The 19,920-nt window shown below is 46.5% G+C and overlaps 1 protein-coding gene across 3 annotated transcripts in view; it reads right to left on the minus strand.

Annotated features, from left to right (window-relative positions):
- LOC147620307 (dynamin-2A-like) overlaps positions 1-19,920 on the minus strand; it is a 112,718-nt gene that overhangs the window by 17,024 nt on the left and 75,774 nt on the right. For all 3 annotated transcript variants that reach the window (XM_086772503.1, XM_086772502.1, XM_086772504.1), the window contains 5 exons: positions 1,021-1,105; positions 749-875; positions 434-510; positions 255-311; positions 5-164 (listed from right to left, as the gene is read on the minus strand). In XM_086772503.1, coding sequence (XP_086628629.1) covers positions 5-164; positions 255-311; positions 434-510; positions 749-875; positions 1,021-1,105 — 506 coding nt within the window. The remainder of the gene's footprint in view (positions 1-4; positions 165-254; positions 312-433; positions 511-748; positions 876-1,020; positions 1,106-19,920) is intronic.

Raw genomic sequence — 19,920 nt, forward strand, 5'->3', positions numbered from 1 at the left:
ACACCTTTCACAACCGTCTTATATGAGACTTTGTTGCTGATTTTGAAACTGAAACTCTCGCTTTTGTCCTGGCCATTTGCTCGCTTCGAGCTCTTAGACTTTGCTGGCGGCGGTGCCTCATCTCCACCGATATCTTTATCAGAACACTCTTCAATGATACACTCCTGACATGAGCCAATATTTACTCACATTAGACATGAAAGAGATTTGAAGAAGACAAAGTGAATAATCAATAGATGCCATGGTAATCCTACCTCCAAGCTAATGACCCCTCGGAAAAGCTTCTCATCTGAGCTTTTGGTATACCCCAGCTGTGAAAAAAAAGGATAATAGGCAATCATCTTATTTGTATCAAAAAAGCATCATAGCTTTTGTGTGTCATACAAATGGAACCAGAATCTTCGAAATTTATGTGTTATGTTCAATTCATTACCTTGCCTGTCTTCTCATTGAGAACAAACCACCGCTTCTTCCAACCGTTTGTCTTTGAGCTTCTCTTTAACAAGTAGCCTGTATTTAACCCATCATTAGATTGGCAAACTGTCTCAGCACTCCCTAAGATAGCTTTCAAAGTTTTCACAGATCCCATAACAACCTGAAAATGCATGCGTTTAGTGACTAGTTTCTCGCATTCATACTACAAAGATAAGCTCAGTGTAGTTTCTCTCAAACGTGAACAAGTACAGGCTATGTAACCATCCTGTACAGATTGTACATGCTTATAAATCAAAACAGGGGATTCGCCTACCTGCAGTAAGCTCTCCAGCAGACCCCGCAGTTTGCAAAGAAGAACTCTCTTTTGTTTCTTTGTCTGATGAACCCTTTTCTTTGATAGATTTTAAGCTCCCACCTGTTTGTGGAGGTGGCGTAGTTGACTAGATCCCAAATAAAAAAAGTAAATTGAATAATTCTGACTCTTTCTTGCAAAATTAACTCCTACAGTTCCCTTCAACTATAATAGGAAAAGAGATTGATGCGTCTCCGAGATGTTAAGATGCAATTGGCAAAACCAAAGCCTACCCTGTTAATGATGGATTGTTCGGCTTCTTGAGCTTTGCGAGAGGATCTTTGTTTCTGGTCATCCTCCCTCCGTTGCCTGTCAACCCTGTGAAGAAGCAAGTTCAATTTGAGCAATAAAACCAAGATTAATCTCGAATGTAATTATCATGTTTGGTTCAACAAATCTAAACAAAATCTTTAACTAACACTAGTTTGGTAAAACAGGACATAACAGTTTTATGCCTTGAACGCCACAAAAATATAGTATGGTTAGATTTTATTTTTAGTAAGAGAATAATGTAAAACTCTATGGCCTACATTCTTGGTAACAAATATAAGGCCCAAAAGAGGGCAAAAACAGGCTTGAAGAAAGGAGATACAGAGGGCCTATTTCATATATGAAGCTGGTTGCAATCTCCTATGTCTCCTTAGCTTGCAAATGGGAGCCATATGGTGATGGCATGTCGTTCCCATTTTCTTTCCGGGTTCCCGTTCCTGTTCCAGAACAGACCCCCATTCCATCTGTCCGTTCCCGTTCCATGTGACTATGTCCCACGGACATTTTACTCTTGCAGGAGCATAGACTACATGCAAGCCAATGTGGTAGATCTTGCAAGTTATTATCAGGTCACACCTTTTGGTTAGGACAAAAGGTGCTGTACTTATTTCAATGTCAGCCTCTATCTTGCCTTGCATCATTGGCCATGGTGTCAATTTGCCTGCAAGAGCATAGTGTATCATCATTATGGAGGATGGGAGACACATTGGTACTTTGAACATGTATGCACCTACGCATAGAGGGGAAGGATTCCCTTTTCCTTTTGGAAGGCCCTTACTAACTTCCTTCCTCATGCCAATCACTGGAGCATTAGGGGTGTTACTTTAATATGGTTGAGCAACTTTCAGATAAAAGAGGAGGACAAGTGGGTATGGTGCACCCACTTGAGAGGGCCTCTTGGGAGAGGTTTATTCTCTCTATACATGGCAGAGATTGTTGAGGATGGCATTCACAGGAGGACATCCTCTCTCTTTTCTTGGTCTAATAGGAGAATAGATGCAAGAACATGCATCTATAAGGTCTTCATAGACCAAGCCTGAGGGTCATCTGAGCTAGAACCGAAACCTCCTTGAACTTGCATCTATAAGGTCTTCAAAGACCAAGCCTGAGAGTCATCTGAGCTAGAACCGAAACCTAAGGAGGTTTCATAGACCCATTATTGTACGCATCGCATGACGCGATAGATTGTGGTTAGCAACTCACCCGACCATAGAGTCCTTACCCCCGAGCTGAGGTCCGATTGCGGAAAGCCTACTTGGTACCAATGGCCCCAACATAAGTGTCCCACACTACCAGGCTGAACCACCCACCTTGCAGCTCCATGGCCATGAGGTCTTGTACGCCCTCAAGTCTACTGCGTGGATACCTCAATAACTCATACGTGCCCCCAAGGTCACTTATATAGCAATAACCTATCTATCATTGGTCCTTGGCTTTTTTATAAGCTTTCTTGCTTTATTAATAAGCTTTTAGCCATTATTATCCCTAGGCTATTAATTATAAGCTCTTAGCCAATCTAGAACTCATCCTATTAGCGACCTTAGCCTTGAACCTACAAAGTGTCCACACCCTAGCTAAGCCCTAACCCTAACCTCGGTTAGTCCACATCCCTGGTCCTAGGCTTGTTGGAACGTAAGATACTTCCCTTCACGTCCTCGTAGATGCATGAGAAGAGAACAAGCCTAAGTAAGCGAATCTCTGGATCCCAGCATCCGTCCATAGCAGCTACTCAAGTTTATTGCCTCTTACCTAGGTCAATGTAAGACTCCTCTTGTAGAACCCGCTACAAAGATCCAATTGCTTACTATAAATTCAACCCTCATCCAAGCGCTAAATCCCAATAGGACATCCAATCTTAAAGTGCAACAAGCTTTACCATAACAACCCTAGCACAAACCCACAACACAACTCAATTGTCTTACCAAATGGCATCCTACATTAGTTGTCGGCAATCACTAGTCCACTTAATGCACAAACAAGTCCCGTGCCATATACTTCCTGTTGGGAAAATCAGAGTTCGTGTGTGTGTGTGTGTGTGTGTGTGTGTGTACACCTCTTAGAGGTGAAAGTGTGTAAGTGCATATGAACACGGCTTATAGCCACTAGTGTGTTTGTGTGTGTGAGCACTCATGTCATTGGTTTAGCCAAGTGTCATTGCTCCATGAGTCACCTTATTATATCAATACAAGTTTTCATTGTATGGTGCAATTAATTTCTTACTTTCAATTTGTTACATCTCTCCCTGTTTCACTTCTGCACATACACCATGGATGTCTACCCTCCTTAGCACTTAGGCCAGTGCATAGAAACACGTTTCTTACCTAGTGAAAACGTACGAAATGTTTCGAACGTTTCAAACGTTTTGTACTATATGAAACACGTTTTTTTTCAGTCCAATTAATAATACCCTAGACCACATTGCCATCATTTCATACATTTTTTTCGTGCACGTTTTCCAGAGGCGATTCCCTTCATGTTTCTCAACAGTATGTGTACCAGCTGGCTAGTGATAGTGCGCTTGTGAAATCCCGTGTGCTCCTTGGGCCCTATCGAGGTAAAATTTTCTTTTGTACGTCCTCGTAGATGCATGAGAAGACAACAAGCCTAAGTAAGCGAATCTCTGGATCCCAGCATCCGTCCATAGCAGCTACTCAAGTTTATTGCCTCTTACCTAGGTCAATGTAAGACTCCTCTTGTAGAACCCGCTACAAAGATCCAATTGCTTACTATAAATTCAACCCTCATCCAAGCGCTAAATCCCAATAGGACATCTAATCTTAAAGTGCAACAAGCTTTACCATAACAACCCTAGCACAAACCCACAACACAACTCAATTGTCTTACCAAATGGCATCCTACATTAGTTGTCGGCAATCACTAGTCCACTTAATGCACAAACAAGTCCCGTGCCATATACTTCCTGTTGGGAAAATCAGAGTTCGTGTGTGTGTGTGTGTGTGTGTGTGTGTGTGTACACCTCTTAGAGGTGAAAGTGTGTAAGTGCATATGAACACGGCTTATAGCCACTAGTGTGTTTATGTGTGTGAGCACTCATGTCATTGGTTTAGCCAAGTGTCATTGCTCCATGAGTGACGTTATTATATCAATACAAGTTTTCATTGTATGGTGCAATTAATTTCTTACTTTCAATTTGTTACATCTCTCCTTGTTTCACTTCTGCACATACACCATGGATGTCTACCCTCCTTAGCACTTAGGCCAGTGCATAGAAACACGTTTCTTACCTAGTGAAAACGTACGAAATGTTTCGAACGTTTCAAACGTTTTGTACTATATGAAACACGTTTTTTTTCAGTCCAATTAATAATACCCTAGACCACATTGCCATCATTTCATACATTTTTTTCGTGCACGTTTTCCAGAGGCGATTCCCTTCATGTTTCTCAACAGTATGTGTACCAGCTGGCTAGTGATAGTGCGCTTGTGAAATCCCGTGTGCTCCTTGGGCCCTATCGAGGTAAAATTTTCTTTTGTACGTCCTCGTAGATGCATGAGAAGACAACAAGCCTAAGTAAGCGAATCTCTGGATCCCAGCATCCGTCCATAGCAGCTACTCAAGTTTATTGCCTCTTACCTAGGTCAATGTAAGACTCCTCTTGTAGAACCCGCTACAAAGATCCAATTGCTTACTATAAATTCAACCCTCATCCAAGCGCTAAATCCCAATAGGACATCTAATCTTAAAGTGCAACAAGCTTTACCATAACAACCCTAGCACAAACCCACAACACAACTCAATTGTCTTACCAAATGGCATCCTACATTAGTTGTCGGCAATCACTAGTCCACTTAATGCACAAACAAGTCCCGTGCCATATACTTCCTGTTGGGAAAATCAGAGTTCGTGTGTGTGTGTGTGTGTGTGTGTGTGTGTGTACACCTCTTAGAGGTGAAAGTGTGTAAGTGCATATGAACACGGCTTATAGCCACTAGTGTGTTTATGTGTGTGAGCACTCATGTCATTGGTTTAGCCAAGTGTCATTGCTCCATGAGTGACGTTATTATATCAATACAAGTTTTCATTGTATGGTGCAATTAATTTCTTACTTTCAATTTGTTACATCTCTCCTTGTTTCACTTCTGCACATACACCATGGATGTCTACCCTCCTTAGCACTTAGGCCAGTGCATAGAAACACGTTTCTTACCTAGTGAAAACGTACGAAATGTTTCGAACGTTTCAAACGTTTTGTACTATATGAAACACGTTTTTTTTCAGTCCAATTAATAATACCCTAGACCACATTGCCATCATTTCATACATTTTTTTCGTGCACGTTTTCCAGAGGCGATTCCCTTCATGTTTCTCAACAGTATGTGTACCAACTGGCTAGTGATAGTGCGCTTGTGAAATCCCGTGTGCTCCTTGGGCCCTATCGAGGTAAAATTTTCTTTTGTGCTTTATGTACGTTCTCTCTATAGAGCTCACAAAGAAGCACGCTTTTTTCTCTGTGCTTAATATTTCTTGTATATCTTCCTCCCCTTGCTCTACTAAGGCCCAAGGCTACCTGCCTTGAGCAATATAGAGTGAATTTGGAGCGGTTTTACAAGGGCAGCTTGATTGGGTGAGCCATGTATTTTTAGTTACATCTAGCATGGTGAACTTTGTGTGGTTTCTTATAAGTTATGTCATAAGGCAAAATACATTTTTTTTTTGTATATTCCAAGTTAAACTACATATTTTTTCTATTTTGTTTGAAACCTTTTTGAATCCGTTTCTTACCTTTTAGGAAACGTTTCAAAAAGTACGAAACCCGTTTCATACCTGTCGTTTCAGAAACACCTCGCAAAACTGCGCTAGTATAACCCTAAAACCTCATAATTGGTATCATAGCCATGCTCTCAACTTGCCACTACCGCCCGCCGCCATTTCCGAGTGGCGCTTGTGCTGGGCGCACCACCACTGCCCAACACATCAATAGCACCGCCAGCTTTGCCACCGTTTCTTGGATGGTGCAAGTGCTGAGAGAACCGCCGCCTTCAGTTCTCCAATCTGGCAAACTCGTCCAATTTTGCATCACATGGTGCCACTGAGCCCAAATCACCTGAAGTATGAAGGCTATTGCTCATAACACCACACGAGCTCTAAAGTGGGGATTGTTGCGAAAATTAGAGTTTGTGTGTGAACACCTCTTAGAGGTGAAAGTGTGAGAGTGTGTGTGAGCAGGGACTTATAGCCACTAGTGTGTTTGTGTGTGTAAGCAAAGATGTCATTGGTTTAGACAAGTGTCATTGGCCCAAGATTAGAGTGTTGAGAAAGACAAGACATTCAACCTATATAAAGGGATCATACTTTGAAGGTTAACATATTAATATAATCTTTCATTGTACGGTGCAATCATTTGCTCTCTTACTTTAAGTTTGTTACATCTCTTACTGTCTCTCTTTTCCACATACACCATGGATGTCTATGACCCTCCCTGTGTAACCCTGAAACCTAAGACTTCCAGTTAGTATACCACGAGATCTCTCTCGTCGAATCCTCATCTAAGACTGAATGGAGATAGTGTTTTCAAACATAACCAATAGATACTCACATCTACTTTAGGGCAAGCAGAAAACTCTCCATCAATTTCTACGTATGTCCCATGCTATGAAACAGCCTGAAGACAACATACCACTTCCAGCTACTTTTCACCCAACCAAACGGGAATGAATTTATGTTTACCAAACGTGTAGCCACACAATGCCATTAAGAGAGATTCTGCAAGGAACAAGGGTCATAAAATATTCCACCCCTAACATGTCCATGGGTTACACCCCATCGACCAAATGGAAAGTCCATATGACTCCAAAGTCTTGGAACCCCGTACAACTCCGTTCACCCAGAAGTATCTGTGACCATTGTGGGATCCAACCACGGATACTTCATAGAGTTAAAATATCAAACGATCCGCACTAGTCTAGAAATTCAATCTAAGACCGACTTCTCATCTCTCTCATGTTCAATTCCAAGGTTGCCTCGTGCATTAATTATCCAACAACTATCTCTTCACTTGTTTGGACTCCTAAACCGATGCTCGTTCCTCATCCACTGCAACTTCACAACTTCGTGTATGGGCTGATTTGTGGCCTGTGAAACAAACTAAATGTCAACTAATGGGGGCTGATTCGCAGCTGTTAGGAGCTGAATTACAGCACCTTGTTGAGCACTTGATTGCTCATGTGGCTGACCCGAATTGTACAAAGATACGAGTGTATCAAACAAATCTTGTAGGCATACCCCTTTTTTCCATGTAAGCATGGGCTGAACTAAACATCTCTGCTCACCAAAAACAGCATTGTGGCCAAATGGTAGAGCCTATACTGCTGCACCCTTGCCAAAGGACTCCATTGAATATGTCTTAGACTTATTACCCCGCTGTGACGATACTTTGTCTTTGACATGCTGATTTGTTGCAAAGGCATGTTCCCTAATACCCAATAACAAACCTGTTTTGCCTTGATTACTCGTCTGCAAGAGCATTGAAACCAACTCATCAAATGTCAAGGCATTTGGATTACCCTTCCTCATCAGTCTAATGGTAGAAGAGAAACTCTGGTACAAGTCCGATAATGCATTAAGAACGATGGGACCAATGAATTGTCAAGATACACCTCATCAACACCTCCTCCTTCAAATCTTTGATTTTCGTAAGAAAACCATCCATCAAATCTCCCTCATTCATATGCTCTGTCTCAAGCTATCGACATTGCAAGACAACATGTGCCTCGTTGCGTACCTGGTAAAGCATTGCAAGCACATCCCAAACCTCCTTGGCAGTCTTACATGACCGAATATGAGGAATTACGCTTCTCTCCACAAACAATGCTATTAAACCATGTGCACTAGCATCTTTGCCATCCCATCTAGATTTTTCTCCGCAGTAGAAGGGGATGCAAGATCAGCCATCAAAGTAGACGCAATATTACCCTCCAATGCCCCTGAAGCAGACTGTTGGAGAGCTCATGAGACACAGCGTTTGGTAACAAGTGGATAATTGGTCCTATCCAGCTTATCCTCAACACCAAGCATTCCAAATACATCATTTTCAGCCCTTTTTTCATACAAAAAAGTAATTGTCCCACACCAAATGGTACTGGTCCAACGCACTTCAAATAGAGTACCCATTGAATGCAACCTGTTACATGCGTGGAAGCTGTGTCTTCTTTCAGCCCTAAACACCTTTCATAGGAACATCTTCATGCAAAATGCAAAGCAGAGATGGAGAGAAGAGAGAAATGAAATGAAACGTTATATTAATGTCTTCAAAAGGCCATAATGACCTATGAGACCAAAAAGTTACATCATGGTGGATCTGATACAATGTCTGGATAAAAAACCAAAAAATGAAAAATAAAGATGATACTACCGGCACCTAGAAAATGAAACTAGAACTGGAAGGTAAACAAAAACCCTTATAGGGTGTGAATATAGTGAGGGAGGGAGTATGATATGGAGGTGAGTGGAGTACAGTGAGGGGATACAATATCATGTGGGACGGGGGGGGTACACTATGGAGGTGCCTCCATCTCATAATATGTGCCACATCGGACGCTGGCGGATCTCCTCAATATCCTCTGAGGTCAGCACCCTGACTGGATGTCCCGCATGTCTCGCAAGAATAATCCGGATCCGCCGCTGCAACCTCCGTCTATGCTGGGATGCCCTCCTCCGTAGTCGTGGGCGTCTGGACCACCCAAGCTCAATCGCACGATCAATCAGTGTACCGCTGTTGTAGGTCCCATAAGAATTCCCAAACTGGCCGACCTGCTGTTGGCCACCAACAGAAAAGACACATAAATATCCTCTTGCTGCCGACCAGCCCTATAAAGAGGGTGGAGCGGAGCGGACGAGGTGGTGCCATGCCAGCAGAGTGGGGTGCACCGTTGGCCGCCAAGTCATGTGCAACAGCTCCCACAAGAGACCAACCACAATCGGAAAAACAAACGCACAATCTTAGATCACTTAACCTTGATATTAATGAATAACATAAGCATCCACAAATCTCTCAGTCTCCGTCTGGCTCGGACGTCCGCAGCATGCTGAAGTGTAACCCCCTCCTGTGTCAGGGTAGGCACTGGGATAGATCTCTGGAAGAAATCAGTGAGCTGGTGCTATAGCCCACCTCTCCCTGTGGTATGAGTCCTAATCAGTGTCTCTCTCTGGCGCTGTCTCTCTAACAAGAACTGGCCAAATCTACGTTGGTCTGTGGACTCCATGATCTAGCGGAGTGAGGGATGTCCACTGAAGATGGTGGTGTATCTCTCTCTAATGACACTATATGCTCTACATCTGCATACATAATGTTCCTGACTCTCAACCTCCTCCTGGCATAGTCTGCATATCCTCTCTGCTCTGGGGATCCGTGCTACCCTACCTGCCTCAATCTCAAGCTGGTGTGATGACACTCTGAGCTGGCCAATCGCCACTCGGGCTCTGTGAGGCATGTACACATCCATGTATCCAGGTCTCTGTATGAATCCATCCACTGAGATACAGATAAACTGATCTCTGTAGTATAGCATCTTCGATGGTAGAGGCTGACTGGCTGTAATCCAAGTCTGTTGAGTGTATCGCTGCCATAAATCCTCCCGAAGGACTCTGTTCTTTTCACTGTGAGAGAGCTGGATGTGTGGTGCATGTATATCATACTGGAAAGGTGGCAGGTGATCTATGTCAAGACCATGCTGAGTGAGCCACTATATCATATGTGATTACCATGATCTCCTATCTCCACTCTCTGCGAGCTGCCTGGACGCCTCAAAAGCTCTATGTGAGAGTCGATCTGATGGCATCTCCCTGATCCTCTGTATGAAGCAGATCGTCTGGAAGAGGGCCTCTACTAGCATAGGAGGTGCAGCAAACTCCGTCCGCACAATGTCATGTGGGACGGAGGGTTTTGATGCGGATCATCCGTGAGAGCATGAGAATCTGAGGCCTCTCTATCAGAGACCATGTGGAGGTGGCAAGCCCAGGTGCCCATACTGCTGCAGCATACATCAAAGTAGGGGTGACTAGTGTGTCAAACAACCACCCCTTCGTGCGGGACTCCTAGTGACATTGTCTCTCTAGCATGGCCGAAGCTGCATACCCTCAAGTGAGTCTGTGCCATAGTAAATCTTCCTGGTGGAGTCGTAAATGTAATACCCAGGTACACATATGAGTCTACCACCTCTACCTGTCCTCCTGCTAGTGTGAAGATGGCTTGTCGTCGAGCCGGCCCTAAGGTGTGGAAAATCATGGCCTTGGTTTTCCCAAGGTTCACTGTAAGCCCCCTCTGTGTGCAGAAGTCATGGAGTGCATGGAGATGCTGCTGTAGTCCCATCCGCGACTCAGAGACCAGAATAATATCATGTGCATATACCATAATGTGGACTGTGGTACCTACGATGTCTACCCCGTCCCCACAACCGTGACCAATGAAGTCAACCACCTCATCGATGTATAGCCCAAATAGTGTAGGAGAGAGTGGGCATCCTTGCTTCACACCTATGGTGCTAGCAATAACATCAAATAGCCCCCCAAGGCATCGTATGCGCTCGAGGACCTGCTCATATAAAGCATAGATGCCCCAAACCATCTTTGATGGGATCCCCAATGACTGTAGGCACTAGAAGAGTCTCTCTTGTGGCACCGTGTCAAATGCTTTGCGGAAATCCACAAAGCAGCAGTATAATCTCTTCTCCTGCGCCCTAGCCTGGTCAATCAGACATCTCAGAGTGAATATATGGTCAATAGTGGAGAAAACTCGTCGAAATCCAGCTTGCCGTGCTGCTCGCAGTCCCTCCTTCTCTGCATATGAGCTCAACTCTGCCTCGAGCACTGTGCCATAAAGTTTGGCCAATGTATGACCAATCATGATAGTCCTGTAGTTGCTGGGATCTAGCATGTCTCCCGCTTTGTGGAGAGGCACGATGGTGTGCATAGTCCACTCAGCTCGTAGGCCCTCCGGTAGTGCCCTATTAAAGAGGTGAGCAACAAAGGGTCCCATTGTGTCAGCTGCATAAATAAGATGCTCACTCTGTATACCTATGTGGCACTCGATCTCCCATGCTGTAACCGGCGGATAGCTCTCTCTACCATCGAGGCGGTAAAGAAAGTAGAGGTGGTAGGGTGGGACTCATGTGGCTGTGGTATGGGCGGCTGCTGAGGGATATGGTAGAGGCTCTTTGCATGTGTGCAATGTGTGTGGATCCTCAATCGGGTACGACAGCGAGGCTCTCTCATCCTGCACCATGCAGTGGCTGCATCTCTGCGCATGAGTAGGTGGTATATATCCCAGTACTGTGCCTCCTCATATGCACGCCTCTTACGGCATAACACGGTCCTCATCTGTCGGCTCGCTTGTCGCTGTGTAATGGTCCCCAGTGTTCTCTGGGCATGGAGGTGTCTATATAGCTCTCTGCACTCATCATCATACCACCGATTCTGGGGCATGCTCCCAGATCTATCTGTGTGCAATGTGTGTATGATGGGGGAAGCTGCGGGTGGCAGCCGTATGTAGCAAAGATGATAGCTGGGTGGTGAGTGTCTAGAGGTGACAGGGGGATCCATCTGGAATAGCCCGTCATATACATGATGCTCATATATGTCTGCCAAGTCATGGGTGAAGTAGAAAGTTGTATGCGATGCCTGTGTGGGCTGTGTGGATGCTGGTGTGGAGCTCGGAAGTGACAGTAAGAGGTACGTGTGATCCGCACCAATAGGAGAGGGGGGATGGTGAAAGATGTCACTGCATGTGTGGTCTCCATGGAACCCATGATGTAGTCCACTGTGCTACCCCCCCTAGCGTGGAAAGCATGTTAGTGCTCCTGAATAATGCCACTGTCTCATCCCGTCGTAAATAAAACGACATGGTGTCGCACTCCCAGCTCAAGTAAGTGATGACCATATCTGGTGTTATCCGGCCCCATGTCCTCAACACCCTGCAGGCTCCTGTGTCCTCCACCTCTAGTGTGTGCATCACCTCGGGGTGCTCGAAATCATAAATCTGGCACTGTCGGCTCTGTGTCCATGCATTGAAGTCCCCCATAAGGAGAGCTTCCCCCAGGTTGGAGTAGTGTATGATCTCATCTGAAAGGGCTGCATATGGTGACTCTCCCAATTGCCATGTGTCCTCCTCCTCTCCTCTACTCTCCTCCTCTACTGTCATGGCATATCTCGACCCTCTAGGAGAGAAGTAGCATAGAGCAATGTATAACACCCTGTCTGCAGAGAGCTGCAATCTAATCCACATGTCTCTAGCCTCCTGGTCACGTGCTACCACCTGTAGGCGCTCCTGTAGCTCTCGCTTGAAGAGTACCGCTATACCTCCAGATCCTCTCGATGTGCTCTACCGTGTGGTCCCCCTCTATGTAAACTCCTACTGATAGCCCTCTACTTTGGGTAGCCCCCTCTTTGGGTTCTGGTGTGTCTCTGTAAGTAGTATGATGTCCCATCCCTCCATGACCTCCTCCATCCTCCCAAGATGTGTCCAAAGTGCTCCATTGCAGTTCCAAACTGCTATGTGTATTTGTGAATCTTGATCCTCCATAGCCGATGTCCCATAGGCCGCCTGGTGCTAGTCGGCGGCCTTGCCATCGATGATGACACGGCCATCGCGATAGAATGCTCTCTTGCCCTCTTTCCGAGCCGGTAGGACTCTCGGCATGCATGTTTTCCTGTGTTCTATCTGCATCCTTGTAAGGTCGTCATCCAAATAGATGGAATCTCCCTGTAATCCTCGTAGAATCACCCTCTTCCTCATGAAGGTGACCCTCTCCATCTCTCCTACAAACTGTAGGATGAGGGCTCACTTGCGTGTTGAGTCTTTCTCGGCTCTCCATGCTTTGGTGAAGGAGAGAGGGTCCTCTTCCCTGTAGCAGAGCATCATGCATAGAAGCTGTCGATCTTTCTCAGGAGTGGAGTCGGGTGTCTCGGCTATACTTGTGACTCGAATGTTGAGGCGGCGGGCATGCCTCATCTTCTCCGCCTCAATGGTGGTGTGAATGATTTGGTGTTCTTCCCTTTGAGTCTCCTCCCTCACTTCTTTACGGATGTTCTTCTTCACCACTTCAACCCATCTTGACTACTTGGCTTCAAGTTTTCCCTCCATGTCCTTTGTGATCTCCTTGGAGATCTCTTCTTTGATGGCCGTGAGAGTGTTGTCATCGATCTCCCCTTCTTCCTTCTCGGTGTTCTTGACGCGTACCAGTTCCACTTTCAATGCACTCACCTCCTCCTTGAGTGCCGTGTTCTCTTGTTCAATATCCGTGACCCGTGCTTCGAGGGCCATGATGTGCCGGTGTAATTTGTTCTCCACCTCATTGAGGTTGGAACCAGATGTCCTCTTGTTCTCCTTGATTAGTGCCTTCATTGCCGTCTCGAGGGCCTCGAGCTTCTCTTGGACACTCGGAGCCATTCCTCGAGATTACTCTGCAACGCTTCCCACAGGCAGGGAGTAGCGAGAGAGAAAGAAAGAAAAGAAAGAAAGAAAGATTTTATTAATATCTTCCAAAAGACCGAACTCGGCCTATAAGACAAATCGGAGAGAGAGAGAGAGAGAGAGAGAGAGAGAGAGAGAGAGAGAGAGTTATGTTGCTGCCTTAGGGGCCTGAGGAAGGGTGGGTGGGATTAGGGAGCCAAAGGGACTAGCGCACATGCGTGAGGAAGCGGACAAGGAGACGGGTTTAGGGTTTAGGGTTTAGAGAGAGAGAGAGAGAAAGAAAGATATATTGAGCGTCTACTAAAGACCCGATGGGCCTATGAGACGAAAGTGATACAATAATGTCCATGGCATATCTCATCATGGAATGGAAAATAAAACAAAAAGAAAACATAAACATAGCTATCTCACTGGGGTGATACAAAACTGTCCATGGAAACTCATCATGGAATACTAAGAACATAGAAACATGAAAACAACATCAACTCCGAGTTGATGGTATACCACTCTCCAAAATATCAAGCATGGGGCTGATGAGTATGGCCGAGAGGTCTCCCTCGCTATGTCACGTGGAAAGGTAGCTCGATGGCGGTAAAGCATATCCTAGTACCGGAGCTGATGATGTGATCGTGGCGGACGGGGGGGTCGAGGGCGTCGAGCACACTGGAGTGCAGAGGCTCAGTCCGAGGTAACTCCTCTCGCGCGAGGTAGGTCCAGAGCAGCTCGTGGAGGGTCCACAAGATCCACTATGTCGGTGTCCTCCACCTGCTGGGTCCTGAAGAAACTGTTGACGTTTGGCTGGCGAGGGAGGGGGCGGGGTGGCTGGGGCCGATGCTCTCTGAAGGTGTCCCTGTGTCTACGGAGCTCAAGCAAGAAGAGGCCCAGGCAACGCTAGTCCTCGAAGTCAATGATCGTGGATGGAGAGTGGACCGAATCCCTCACGAAATAGACAGTGAAACCTCCCGCGGATCTCATAGTATACTGGGCATGGCAAAGGTCGCTCCCACCTTTCCTCTACGCCTTCCACTTACGTGGCCCCCGTCCAACCTCCTTGCATGTGTTTAATTTAAATGGCAAGTTTTGCTTACACTAGACTTTCTTCAAATGAACTTTGGGCACCCACACTTATTATTGTCTACGGCCAATGGTTTAATGAATGTGAACACATAACCATATAAATACAAAGGTTAGCATAAGTTATAAATATAACATTAGAAAATGGGTCAAAAAGGATACTTACCACATGTTCACATGCCACACTAACACGTCAACAGACGAGCACACCCACGGTACACTGGGGGGCGTCCTTGTCCAGTGCACTGGCACGACATAGCAGGGAGTCACACGAAAACAAGTCACGCAAAAATAAGTCGACCATACAAAGATGGATGCACATGCATATGTAATGGACGAAATCTCCCTTTCATAAAACTTGTACAAGACATTCTGGTTGGGCACAAATCTGGCACGACAGAATGTGAAAACCTTGGCCTTCCTATGGAGTGACAGTCCCATAGGCAAGACGTGATACAAACAAGGATCCTTCCATGGAGTGGCACTCCCATGAACAAGATATCGTCTTGGCCATACACAGGTGACACGATACAGGCTCCTATCCATATGACACGATCATGGTCACACACGGGTGGCATGAGACTGGCTCCCATCCATGTGACACAAAGTAACTCGCCCTTTCACATGAGACATCGGCCTGGCTTCATGTGAACATGGCACAAATCTGGCCACTCATGGAGTGATAGTCCCATAGAGCTGGCACCAAAAATGGAGATGGACCAAATGGGCCGCAAAATGGTGACATCAAGGGCGAAGAGGGGACCGGGGGGGGGGGGGAAGACAGGGCTTTCGGGGATAGCGATGAACGCTGACAGCAAGCCCGCTGGAGATTTCACGCACTTAAGGGCTCCCGGAGGGGACGGCATGCTGCGAACAAAGAAAGAGCTCAGGCGCAAGAGGCTGAACCTAGACAACTCTGATACCCACTGTTAGGGTTGGGGGTGCAGCAGCAATAGCAATGCACACACGTAAACACACTAATGGAGATGCAAAGAAGCATGAGAGGGAAGAGAGCACACAACTCAATTTATATTGCTTGATAATGAAAGGTGTACCAAGTACAAAAGATAAGTAGACCCTAAAATGTGGTTGCTAGGGTGTTCACATAGGCAAGCGGAAAAAACCTCCTAAAGATGTAAAAGTGCCTCGGCCTCGTCCGAAATGCAAAGGTGAGAGACCTAAAGGACTAGGTCCCGACCTTCCTCCTCATAAGCCATGACAAACTTAGCCTCAGTGGCCCAAGTGACAGTGCCCCATGAAATGATGCGGATTGAGGTCCTGACCATCGTGAAAATGTGTAGAATCCGCTACCAACCCTGCTGAGCCTTCAGGCAATCCCAGAGACAATGTCGCTGAGACTCCTGGCGGTGGCCACACCTCGGACAACGTCAACCACCAATGGCCAACCGCGTGCCAACCGCCAAACTCTTATGTGCTAGCACCCAACATAAGAGGGCGATCTTTCGAGGCCGAAAAGTGTCCCAGAGCCTCTTCCAAAAATTTGGGAGAGACCGTTGTAAGAGGCCCTATGATTGCCAGTGTGCTACCAAGGTGCCCTCGACCTCGGACGTCTAGATCATGCAACCTAGCCGTGCGGTGTATGCGAAGAACGAAGTACCCAACATATCCTCCCTGTCAACAGGATCACACCAAGTCCACTCCCTCGGGTCCCTCCGGAGGCGCGTAAGGGGCCGGCTCTCCCAAATCCATAAACGCCACAGTCTTTCCCTGGCCACCTTGGTCGGAGGGGGGCCAATGTGCCACTCATGTGTCAGAACCTGATCACCCTCACCCTCTATAAGGTGCATCTAGTGAAGTCATCCAAAGGGGGCTCTGATCTCTTTAATCGACCATGGGGTCCAATCGAAAAAGTGAGTAATGCGCAACTCTCATCTGTGCCATGAGCTGCCAAAAGAATATCATGGCTAGTAAATACGATCAGTCACTACCCCGGGGAGGGGGGGTCGGGTCTGGGATAGGGGTTAGCCACTCCTGTGGAATAACAGAGTCGATGTCGAAGCTGATTCAATCTCTACCCTGGATCCCATCCATGCCTCTCCTGAGCCTCAGGGGGAAGCTGTTTGAATGCAAGCCAATCTCCAAGGGATCTAGCAGGTCCTATTCTAAATGCTCCCTAGGATACATGAGGCCGGGCTCCCAACATGTGGCCACTAGGTAAATGGATCAAGGAGTTCCGATAAGGGGCTGCCAAAGATGCTCCTTCGAGGCTACAGAAACCGACTGCTAGAGGACCGGCTTGAGGTGATCCCAAGCTCGTAGTAGGCTGGCGGAAAATCTATCCTCAAAAGCTAGGCTAAATCCGCGGGCCCGCATCTCCGTGAAGATCCACGTGGTGCTCTACGGCCAAGGGCCCCCAGGGCTCGGAGTACAAGCTGAAATCCTGACCAAGAGGAAGTCCTTCCAAGGCTCATCACCTAGGATTAGTCCTCTTAACAATCAACCAGCAGGGCACGGCTCTGAATGGCGGGGTCAATGATGCCTAGGCCCCCTCTGTGTCACGGCTGAATGATCACTCTCCAAGCCACCTTGGCTCGGGCAAGCCTCCCATCATTGTCGGCCCACAAAAAAGTCACGAATCAACCGCTGTACCTGACCAATGCAGGCTTGGGAGAAGGCCCAACAAGAAGTAATATACCATATGGTGGCAAGAAAGGCCTGGTTCGCCACCACCACTCAGCCGGCTAAGGAAAGCCTCAAAGAACTCTAGTACAAAAGCTTCTTCCAAATGCTCAGAAGAAGAGGGACTAGCTATTGCTTTGGGGAGATATCATAGCCCACCTAGCATCCAAGATAGCGGACTCAAGTATCCCTCGAAATCCACAGGAAAGCCTCAGCTGGACGCCAAGCAACGGCGGGTGTAGAGCCTACCCAAAAACCACAACTTGTGCCAAATGATCTCTACTCTTGATGCAAGACAAAAGATCTCTACCGCCTCTACGAATCTCTCGAGATTACCCACATCTCAAATAAGTATGCTGTTGTGTCATCCGCAAGAGTCCAACAGCTCTTCCTCACTATAGATGGGGAAACACAATCCCTGGAGCCCTGTGTCTTGAGCTGAGAGAAAACTGGTCATGGCCTCGGTGACAAATAGGAAAAGATATGGTGCCAATGGACAGCCTTGCCGGAACCGGGCCAAAAGAGGGAGACCAAAAATGCGACTCCTGCCTGGTAAAATCTTCCCACAGCGATAAGTAAACCCCTCGAAAAGATGGTGCTCTTGGAGGAAAAGAATGCCGATGGGTCTCCCAATTCCTACTCTATGGAGCTCTCCTCTAAGGACGCCTTGCCTCTGAAAGCACTGAGGCCCCCACAAACCCTAAATGTTCCATGAGGCAATCCGCATATCAATCTCTGTGGGAGGCAAAATAATCAGAACTTCCCTCCACTCGTCGAAGAGCCGCAATCAATTTTGGAACACATCATGTCCTCCATGTGTCGCCACAAGGTCCGAGCTCAAGAGTAAGCATACTCTCTACTTCAACCAGCCTACGTGTCAGATATCCAACAAACTCCATAGATCACAATGAAGATATTTGCAAGAGGGCTGAAGAGACCCAACCGCCGAAAACAACTCTGCTGCCAGAGAGTGGCAAACTGTTGGCTTGAGCTAGGGTCGCCAGTCGTCTTCTAAAGTTGAGTGGTGTCACCGTGCACACCAAGCTGGCAGAGTACAGGAGGATTCAGTTCTGTCAGAGAACCATTTCGAGTATTTATCACAGCATCCCCCATCCCCCATCCCCCCCCCCCCAAAAGTTACTTCGAGGGTCCCACCTCTGGTGCCTTCCGTCTCGAGACTATTTGTTACAGGACTGAGTATTTTACCTCTTTATCTTAAGCATTGTAATCATAATTTAAGCATGTTTAACATTCACTAATCATGTTTTCATCTGTGTATGCATATGTAAGTTTGTACACGTGTGAGGATACAGATACATGTTTAGTGTGTGTGTGACTACATGTTTGTGCATGCCCATTTGTATGTACATGTGCATGTTTTTGGTTTCTCTTACCTTGCTGGAGGTATAGCAATCTCTCTCTCTCAAGGATATTTATGGGTCATCTCTGCAAGTAGTACAAGTACTGGCACAGTGACACGTGGCACATGTGGCATAGGTGACGTGGCAAGGACAGGGCTGCAGCTGACGTGTGGCTGAGGCACACAATAGCACAGGTGGCAGGAAAGCGCAAGCGGCTGGCAGCACAGGACTGCACGTGTGCAGATGCTGCCACGTGGGCAGGCAGCCGGCTGCACTGCAGCGCCTAGGTGCAGCCGAGCGCAAGAGAAAGAGGCGCTGCCGGGAAGCAGCGAAGCATGGGCGCCGTGCAGCAAGTGCAAGGCAGGCAGAAGCGAAGCGTGGGCGCCGGGCAGCAAATCGCACAGGGAAAAAGCACATGAGAAAAGCGTAAGGCAGCCCAAACGCAGCATAGAAAAAAAAATTAAAGCTATTCGCCATGTTTATTTTTAATTTTTAAGGCAGCCCAAACGCAGCATAGAAAAAAAATTTAAAGCTATTCGCCATGTTTATTTTTAATTTTTAAAAACAAAAGAAAAGAAGAGAAAACCTATTCGATCGTTTTTGGAAAAAAAGCCTTTGTAATAGATTTTTCCAAGGGAGAAAAGCATAGCTTTTTCCCCCAAACTCGTATAAATAAGGGGCCAAGGCCCTTGTATCCCACAACACATCTTGGGTGAAAGCTTGAAGGAGATCTCCTCCCCGTGGATCAAGGAGGAATCTTCTCGGGAATTGTACAAGGGCTACGCCGACTTTGAGTTATAAATAAATACCTGTGGGAGCGCCACGCTTTGGGGCCAATTGGTCTTTTGTGCAGGAGCACTCTAGCTCCACTTATTTATTTTCTTCTTCTTCCAATTTATTATTCCAGTTCGTAAAGTAATTAAAGTGTGATTAAGTGTGTTTACGGCCGTCAAGTCGCCGAAGGCCGGTTTCGAGGTTCCATTGCCGGGATTCATCGTCAACTTTTTGAAGAGGGCGAGCCTGTGGGTCGACACATTTAATTCTATGGCTGGAACTAGTGCGGAGATGAAGGATTTATCTTCGGAAGAGGACGACTACTACTTCGATGAAGACGAGGAAAGTGAGCAAGAAATGCCTTCCGATATGCCAGAACTTGAAGCCACCTATGAAGCAAAGATGTAGAGTTTGATGGAGGGATTAATGGAACTCGCGAAGGACTCACGTTTTCCACAAAACTTCAAAGCTAATTCTAAACCACGGAGGCAAGGGTCTGAGAAGAAATCTAAGCCTCAACATTCGGCTCCCATCCACCCAAATTTTCAGCCATACCTATCCATGAAAGGGTTTCCATGGATAGGTG

The sequence above is a fragment of the Cibotium barometz genome, chromosome 32 (genome assembly GCF_041138505.1).
Source record: "Cibotium barometz isolate CiBa-2024 chromosome 32, ASM4113850v1, whole genome shotgun sequence".
In the NCBI taxonomy this organism is placed as follows: domain Eukaryota; kingdom Viridiplantae; phylum Streptophyta; class Polypodiopsida; order Cyatheales; family Cibotiaceae; genus Cibotium; species Cibotium barometz.